This window comes from Embiotoca jacksoni, unplaced genomic scaffold (genome assembly GCF_022577435.1).
Source record: "Embiotoca jacksoni isolate LCO1_2020_lvr unplaced genomic scaffold, fEmbJac1.0.p SCAF_125, whole genome shotgun sequence".
Taxonomy (NCBI): domain Eukaryota; kingdom Metazoa; phylum Chordata; class Actinopteri; family Embiotocidae; genus Embiotoca; species Embiotoca jacksoni.
Window position 1 is genome coordinate 152,617 of NW_027185258.1, and position 8,490 is coordinate 161,106.

The 8,490-nt window shown below is 45.8% G+C and overlaps 1 protein-coding gene across 2 annotated transcripts; it reads left to right on the forward strand.

The window, feature by feature from the left end:
• Window positions 1–64: 64 nt before the first annotated feature.
• svopl (SVOP-like) lies at window positions 65–7,801 on the forward strand. Of its 2 annotated transcripts, XM_069145439.1 has the most exons (16): window positions 65–281; window positions 4,316–4,407; window positions 4,512–4,603; window positions 4,766–4,864; window positions 5,187–5,258; window positions 5,392–5,516; window positions 5,606–5,669; window positions 5,764–5,889; window positions 6,020–6,148; window positions 6,246–6,319; window positions 6,410–6,606; window positions 6,692–6,803; window positions 6,888–6,969; window positions 7,326–7,415; window positions 7,494–7,607; window positions 7,695–7,801. In XM_069145439.1, exons 2-16 carry the CDS (start codon window positions 4,317–4,319, stop codon window positions 7,704–7,706), a joined length of 1,479 nt encoding a protein of 492 aa, XP_069001540.1. In that variant the 5' UTR covers window positions 65–281; window position 4,316; the 3' UTR covers window positions 7,707–7,801. The 2 variants fall into 2 exon arrangements, with proteins under 2 accessions (XP_069001540.1, XP_069001541.1); XM_069145440.1 differs by lacking the exon at window positions 7,326–7,415.
• Window positions 7,802–8,490: the final 689 nt, after the last annotated feature.

Below are 8,490 nucleotides of genomic sequence, written 5' to 3' on the forward strand. Positions count from 1 at the left end.
CGTCATCCTCCCACATGAAAACAAAGCTCCCTCCCCCGGCTGCCACTTCCTGGTACACCTGTGCAGGTGAACAGCAACAGTGTGGACCTGTCTGTCCGCCGGGGAGTCCTGCAGGATGTCAACAGACCAAACCGGCAGTTTCACCTTTAAAGTCCAACATCTGTGAGGCGGACGCTTCATTTCACAGAATCCTTTAAAAGAAGCCGAAAGCAGCTGAACTTCGGTTCGTCGTCGGTTCCCGCAGGAGAAGTGGAGCTGACAGGCAGCTCGTGTCCCTGCAGGTAATCTGAATCCCTCCTTCATGTTTCTGAGCAGGTTCTCTGTAATCGACCCCACTTTATGATAGATATTCTACTTTATCGCCCGGCGTTTCCTCCCTAGAACCCTTGAAGAAACCGTCCCGCCAATCTCCGTTTACGTTTCTTTACAGTTTACAGTTTTCTTTCTCGTGTCGACTTTAAAACGTGTGAATGCGACAGGAGATGAATTAGAACTGTTCGACTGAGTCTTCTGGAGAATTCGGCTCATAAACAACTTCAGATCGATCCAAACCTCCCGGTTCTTCTACTGAAGCTGCCTGAAACCGAACAGACCTGCAGCCGGTTTCACACCTCATTGACTGTTCACGTGAGACAGTTTAATAAAAGACTTCCGGTTACTGCTGCAGGCAACAGCTCAGTCAAAGAACAAACGCAGAACTCGTGGCAGTAAAATAAAATGTGTGTATGTTCAACTGGAGCGCCCTGGCAGACTTTATTTTGAAACGGTTTTCCTGGTTTGTACAGCTCTGGAAAAAAATGAAGAGACCACTTCAAAATGATCAGTTTCTCTGGTTTCACTATTTATTGGTATGTTTGAGTAAAATGACGTTTTTTGTTTTATTCTATAAACTACTGACAACATTTCTCCCAAATTTCAAATACAAATATTTTCATTTAGAGCATTTATTTGCAGAAAATGACAACTGGTCAAAATAACAAAAAGATGCCGTTTTCAGATCTGGAATAATGCAAAGAAAACAAGTTCATATTCATTTTTAAACAACATAATACGAACGTTTTAACTCAGGAAGAGTTCAGAAATTAATATTTGGTGGAATAATTGATTCTTGATTTCCAATCCCAGCTTCATGCGTCTTGGCGTCTCTCCACCTCTTTCACTTTGATGTTGGGAGACTTTATGACTCCTGGTCCAAAGATTCAAGCAGCTCAGCTTTGTTTGACGGCTGGTGACCGTCCATCTTCCTCTTCATCACATTCCAGAGGTTTTCAATGGGATTCAGGTCTGGAGATCTGGCCGGCCATGACAGGGTCCTGATCTGGTGGTCCTTCATCCACACCTTCACTGACCTGGCTGTGTTTCATGGAGCATCGTCCTGCTGGAAGAACCCTCCTCAGAGGTGGGGAACATCGTCAGAGCAGAAGGAAGCACGTTTTCTTCCAGGACAACTTTGTCCTCGGCTCGATTCATGCGTCCTTCACGAAGACAAATCTGTCCGATTCCAGCCTTGCTGAAGCCCCTCAGATCTTCACCGATCCTCCACCACATTTCACAGGATGTGGAGACTCTGTGGCTCGTCGACCTCTCCAGGTCTCCGTCTAACCATTAGACCACCAGGTGTTGGACAAAGCTGAACATTGGACTCCTCAGAGAAGATGACCTTCCTCCAGTCCTCTATGGTCCAATCCTTCTGGTCTTCTTCAAACCTCAGCCTGGCTCTTCTTTGCTTCTCATGATGAAGGGCTTTTTTCTAGCTTTGCCGGACTTCAGCCGCCAGGAGCCTGTTTCTAACCGTCCTCGCCTCACTTGATGTCATCCTACGGTTGTTGAGTGACATTGGAATGAGTTGGAGGTCATCCCGGTGAGCGGAGAGTCGTTTTGGTCCTCTGCTGGTCTGTAGCTTTGTTGTCCCTAATGTCTGTAGCTTTGTTGTCCCTAATGTCTGTAGCTTTGTTGTCCCTAATGTCTGCTGCTTGACCTCGTTCTTATGAACCGTCGTCTTTGACATTTGAAGGATGGAAGCAGCCTGACGCTCACTGTATTCCTCTGACAGTAAAACCAGAGTTGAACTCTTCTTTTCTCACTCAAAACTTTTCTTTTGAACTCTTGGTCAATAGTCACTTGTTTTATTCCAATTACATTAGAAGGTTCTAGTAGCCATCCAGCTGGTCCTATACTGGTTCACCTGATTAGGTCTCTGAAGTTCTCTGATGACTCTGCAGTGGTAGGATGTATAAGGGATGGACGGGAGGAGGAGTACAGGACAGTAGTGGAGGACTTTGTGGAGTGGGCGGGAAGGAATCACCTGCTCCTGAACGTGGCCAAGACCAGAGAGATGGTGGTCGACTTCAGGAGGAAGACGACGGCTCCACAACTGCTGAGAGTTCTGGGAGAGGAGGTGGACATGGTGGAGGAGTACAAGTACCTGGTGTCTCCATGACAACAGACTGAACTGGAAGACCAACATCAACGCTGTCTACAAGAAGGTGATGAGTCGACTCTTTTTCTTGAGGAAACTTCGATCCTTCAATGTGTGCAGCGAGATGTTGGAGATGTTCTACCATCTGTTGTGGCCAGTGAACTGTACTTCTAGTAGTCTGCTGGGGGAGCAGCATTGGAGCCGGAGACACCAACAGACTTAACAAACTGGTTAAGAAGGCCGGCTCCATCATCGGCTACAAACTGGACAGCCTGGAAAAGGTGGTGGAGAGGAGGACGCTGAACAAACTATTGTCCATATTGGATAATCCTGTCCACCCTCTCCACCTGCTGCAGGGACAGCGGAGCACTTTCTCTAAAAGATTCCTCCAGCTCCGCTGTCACAAGGACAGATACAGGAGATCATTCCTGATACAGGAGATCATTCCTGATACAGGAGATCATTCCTGATACAGGAGATCATTCCAGATACAGGAGATCATTCCAGATACAGGAGATCATTCCAGATACAGGAGATCATTCCAGATACAGGAGATCATTCCAGATACAGGAGATCATTCCAGATACAAGAGATCATTCCAGATACAGGAGATCATTCCAGATACAAGAGATCATTCCAGATACAGGAGATCATTCCAGATACAGGAGATCATTCCTGATACAGGAGATCATTCCAGATACAGGAGATCATTCCTGATACAGGAGATCATTCCAGATACAGGAGATCATTCCTGATACAGGAGATCATTCCAGATACAGGAGATCATTCCTGATACAGGAGATCATTCCAGATACAGGAGATCATTCCAGATACAGGAGATCATTCCAGATACAGGAGATCATTCCTGCCGACCGCAATAAGACTGTACAATAACTCACCTCTGGCAAAATCCATCACAGTACAATAACACTGTTGACTGTGTTTCTTGGTTTGTGTGTATATAATATATATAGATATATACTGTACTGTGTATATATATATATATATATATATATATGTTGACTGTGTTCTTGGTTTGTTTGTATATAATATATATATATATATATAATGTACTGTATAAATGTGCATTTTATATTTTATATTTATATTTCTTACTGCTATTTACTGCTATTTTATTGCTTTTCTATTCTATTCTATTATTTTATTCTATTATTTCTATTATTATCTTATTGCTTCTGTATGCTGCTGTAGCGAAAAAATTTCCCCTCGGAGATTAATAAAGTAAATACCTACCTACCTACCTACCTAGTACCTCATTAAGTAGAATCTATTGGAATTCAACAGACTGGAATGGAACGGCTGCCATACACGTAGAGATGGTTAGGTTAGGTTAGGTTAGGTAGTTACTTTATTAATCCCCGAGGGGAAAATTTTTTCGCTACAGCAGCATACAGAAGCAATAAGATAATAATAGAATAATAGAAAGCAATAAAATAGCAGTAAAATAGCAGTTAAAATATAAAATACACAGTATTATACAGTATATACAGTACAGTATATATCTATATATATTATATACAAACAACCAAGAAACACAGACAACAGCTGATTCAACAAACATTTGGAGAGGTCTCTTCATTTCATACAGAGCTGTAAATCAGATCACGTCCTGACATCAGAACTATAACAAACAGCTGTAACAGACACTCTTACTTTGAAGGGAGACGACACACTTCCTGTAGTTTTTCATGTTTTATCTCCAGATATGTGTTCAAGCATATATACACATATGTATCTTACATATTAATTATCTTGCATATTAATACGTATATTATGTATTAATAGGTATATTAATATGGATATTAATACGTATATTAATACGTATATTACACATTAATATGTATATTAATGGTTGAGGCTACCTGTGTGTTCCAGGATGGCTGACATGAAGACTCAGCTGGTGAGCGCCATCCATCTGCAGGAGAAACCTGCAGACAAGCAGCAGGGCACCAACGCCCACCACCAGGGTGAGTCTGATCAATCAGTCTAACGTTTATAGATCGATCAATCATGGACATGGTGTCCATCCAGTACTGATCACCTGATTAGTGTATTGATCCATTTCCTGCAGCTGATCAGACGTTCACCGTGGAGGACGCCGTGGAAACGATCGGTTTCGGACGATTTCACATCCTTCTGTTCGTCATCATGGGAAGTTCCAACGTGAGTCATCGACCTGATCGATTGAACACTTCATCAATATTATTAGTTATCAGTATCATCAGGAGAACGTGTGTGTGTGTGTGTGTGTGTGTGTGTGTGTGTGTGTGTGTGTGTGTGTGTGTGTGTGTGTGTGTGTGTGAGTGTGTGTGTGTGTGTGTGTAGATCATCGAGGCGATGGAGATCATGTTATTGGCTGTTGTCTCTCCGGAGATCCGATGTGAGTGGCGTCTGAATGATTGGCAGGTGGCTCTCGTCTCCACGGTGAGTTTCAGCTGATTGATCAGCTGATCATGTAGAAACTGATCAATTGATTGATCAGGTGTCGTCACTTTAATGTTTTATTGTTTCACAAAATTTGTTGTTATTTACTTTGTTGTTGATGTATGATGTCACTTCCTGTCTTATCTTCAGCGTGAGTTCAGCTCTAAACGTTCTCCGTAGCTCGGAGGATTGATCGTTGATCAATAACAGGAAGCTTTAGTCCACAGTCAATAGGACATTTTCAAAATAAGAGCCTCAGGCTTCATGCTGTGTGTGTGTGTGTGTGTGTGTGTGTGTGTGTGTGTGTGTGTGTGTGTGTCAGATGGTGTTCCTGGGCTTCATGCTGTGTGGAGTTTTAGGAGGATACGTCGCTGACCGCTATGGACGCTGGAAGGTCAAAAACATTTAAAACTTTTTTTTTTAAACATTTTAAAACATTTTGAAAACATTTAAAAACATCCAACCACAGATTAGGTTTCACCTCCAGTCTGCTCTGATTGGCCGACTGTCTGTGTGCGTGTGATCAGGTGGTGTTCGGAGGGTTTGTGTGGAGCGCCTACTTCTCTCTGCTCACATCGTTCGCTCCTTCCTACGGTTGGTTCATCTTCCTGCGCAGCATGGTCGGCTGCGGCGTCGCAGGAGTGTCGCAGGGGTCAGCTGACACAGTGACATCATCCTGAAGATCCTGCGTTCTGATTGGTTGAAGGTGTTTGTTAATGAGAGACGTGTCGATCTGTTCAGGTTTGTGTTGAAGACAGAGTTCATCCCCGCAAAGCACAGAGCCTTCCTGTTGCCGCTGGCAACCGTGAGTTCATCACCTTAATCATCATCATCACCTTTATCACCGGTCTGTGACATCATCGTCTCAGATTTCCCAGCATGCTCTCTGTTTGTGTCAGATCTTCTGGATGATTGGCTCCATGCTCATCATCATTCTGGGGATGTCGGTGGTTCCGTCTCTGGGCTGGAGGTGGATGATCCGGATCTCCGTCGCCCCCAGCATCATCCTCATCTTCCTCTTCAAGGTCAGACGTCCTCCTCACCTGTCTGAATCTCATTAACGGCTTCAAACTGGATCTGAAGTTTTGGATTCAATCTGTCTGTGTCTCCTGAAGACAAACTGTCTTGTCTACGTCTCTGTTGATCTGAGATCAGTTCATTCCAGAGTCGGCTCGTTACAACGTGTCGGCAGGAAACGTTTCGGCTGCCATGACGACGCTGCAGCGGATCGCCAACATGAACCGAGCATCTCTTCCTCCGGGACGCCTGGTGGAGCCTGGCGTGGTACCTTTATTAAATCTGTTATTATTATAATACCTCTATTATTATATTATTATAATACTTCTGTTAATATATTATGATAAAACTTTCTATGCTTCAGAGTGAACGAGGCAGCTGGAGGGTTCTGCTCAGTCCATCGTTCAGGAGGACGTCTGTACTGCTCTGGTACTCATGGTAATAAAAACCTACACCGACGACCCGGACCAGGACCAGGACTTAGTTACTTCTGTAACCAGGACTTAGTTGTTGTCCTCTGTGTCTCAGGTTCGTGGCGTCCTTCGCATATTACGGGTCGGTTCTGAGCAGTTCGGAGCTGCTGGAGAAGAACCTGCTATGTGTGACGAACGCAGATCGGGACCACCAGGTCCGGCGCCACCGTGAGGATGGACCGTGTTACTGCATCCCCTTCGCCCTCGCCGACTACCAGACGCTGCTCATCAGCTGCCTGGGAGAGGTTGCATGTGAGTCCGCCACCCAACCCGAGTCCTCACAGTCTGCTGGTCCTGGACCGGTGCACGGTCTGACCCGGTCCTCTGTTCTCCCCAGTGGTCCCGATCAACATCGGTCTGCTCAACGTCTTCGGACGGAAGATCAGTCTGACCGTGCTGCAACTGATGACGGCCATTTTCTTCCTGATGCTCAACATATGCACCACCATGTAAGAACTTCCCCGCCCCCTCCGACAGTCCAGGATCCAGTCCAGGTTTCTGAGGTCCTCTGCTGTCCATGTTGGTCTCTGCAGGTTTGGCTTCACGGTGCTGCTGTTCCTGCTCCGGTCCCTGGTCTCCATGAACTTTAACGTGGTTTATATTTACACCGCTGAGGTACGTCCACGGCCCGGTCCCTGGATCGGGTCAGTCCTAGGTTTAAGGATTGGGTCACTGGTGGCCCCTGAACCAGGTCTGAGGTGGTCTCTGGTGGTCTCTGGTGGACCCTGGACCAGGTCTGAGGTGGTTTCTGGTCGCCTGAGGTGGTTTAGGGGGTCTCTGGTGGTCTGAGGAGGTTTCTGTGGGTCTCTGGTTGTCTGAGGTGGTTTCTGGGGGTCTCTGGACCAGGTCTGAGGTGGTCTCTGGTTGTCTGAGGTGGTTTCTGGGGTCTCTAGTGGTCTCTGGTGGTCTGAGGTGGTTTATGGGGGTCTCTGGTGGCCCCTGGACCAGGTCTGAGGCAGTCTTATCTCCAGGTGTACCCCACCGTGGCGCGCTCCCTGGGGATGGGTTTCTGCACGTCATTCAGTCGGATCGGAGGAATGATCGCTCCCTTCATCGCTCAGGTGTGTTCACTGTCCCGCTCGGGAATCACAGTTTTCAGTTTGTTGTGTCAAAGTCTCATCTCTCCATGTGTACTTCAGGTGCTGATGTCCCAGTCGGTGATTCTGGCACTCAGTCCGTTCGCCGTGGCGTGTCTGGTGTGCGCTCTGGGAAACTTCCTGCTGCCAATAGAAACTAAAGGCCGAGCCCTGCTGGTGAGACGCAGTACTGCAAACGTTTGAATAAACTTTATTTCACTTTGTCATCCTGAACAAACATTTCTGTTTTGTTTTTTTTCTTAGCAAAGCTCCTGACGTCCTTGAACGCACCGCTGCTTCTTGTGTTTTTAACTTTGTATTAAATGATGTTAAATGTTACTGTGGATTAAATAAATGATTTTATGAATGGAGGCTGGTTCTTTTATTTATTTCACTTTATTAATCCCCGAGGGGAAATTTCATCACTACAGCAGGGGGGCTCTCAGGGGGGAGCTGCTGCAGCAGGCTGCCACTAGCGCGGCGCCAGGTAACCTGACCTGAGGTGCATGTTTTTGGATGATGGGAGGAAGCCGGAGAACCCGGAGAGAACCCACGCAAGCACAGGGAGAACATGCAAACTCCGCACAGAAAGGCCCAGGACCGGATTCGAACCCGGAACCTTTTTGCTGTGAGGTGACAGTGCTAACCACTGCACCACCGTGCCCCCCGAATTCAGACTGAAGCTCTGATTTTAGATTTCATTGTCCTGGTTCTGGATTTAATTCGACCCTCTATGGTCCGTCCCTCAAACATAACCTGATTATTTGTTGTCTGTCAATCAAATCTCCAGTTGTTTATGTTGGAGAGGAGTCAGCTGGTTGTAATCTGTCACGTCACCACTAAATGGCACCGAGTCCTCCACACTCATCCTTTAACAACGAACATTTTACAGCCGAAGATTCAAGCATCAATAAACTGATGTTCTCAACACGTTATTGATCATTTGATTGATTAATTATATTTAAATCATGTTCAAATGTTCTGTGACATTAAATCAGTTCAACCGGCAGTGAACCTGAAGGCCTCACGGTGATGAAGATGATGTGGTTGCAGTGAACCT

What these genes read in the sequence shown, in the direction of transcription:
- svopl (XM_069145439.1), top strand. Translation starts at nt 4,317, where the DNA reads ATGGCTGACATGAAGACTCAGCTGGTGAGCGCCATCCATCTGCAGGAG. An exon ending in CACCAACGCCCACCACCAGG is followed by an intron (nt 4,408 to 4,511) that starts GTGAGTCTGATC and finishes CATTTCCTGCAG; the next exon opens with CTGATCAGACGTTCACCGTG. An exon ending in CTCAACATATGCACCACCAT is followed by an intron (nt 6,804 to 6,887) that starts GTAAGAACTTCC and finishes TGGTCTCTGCAG; the next exon opens with GTTTGGCTTCACGGTGCTGC.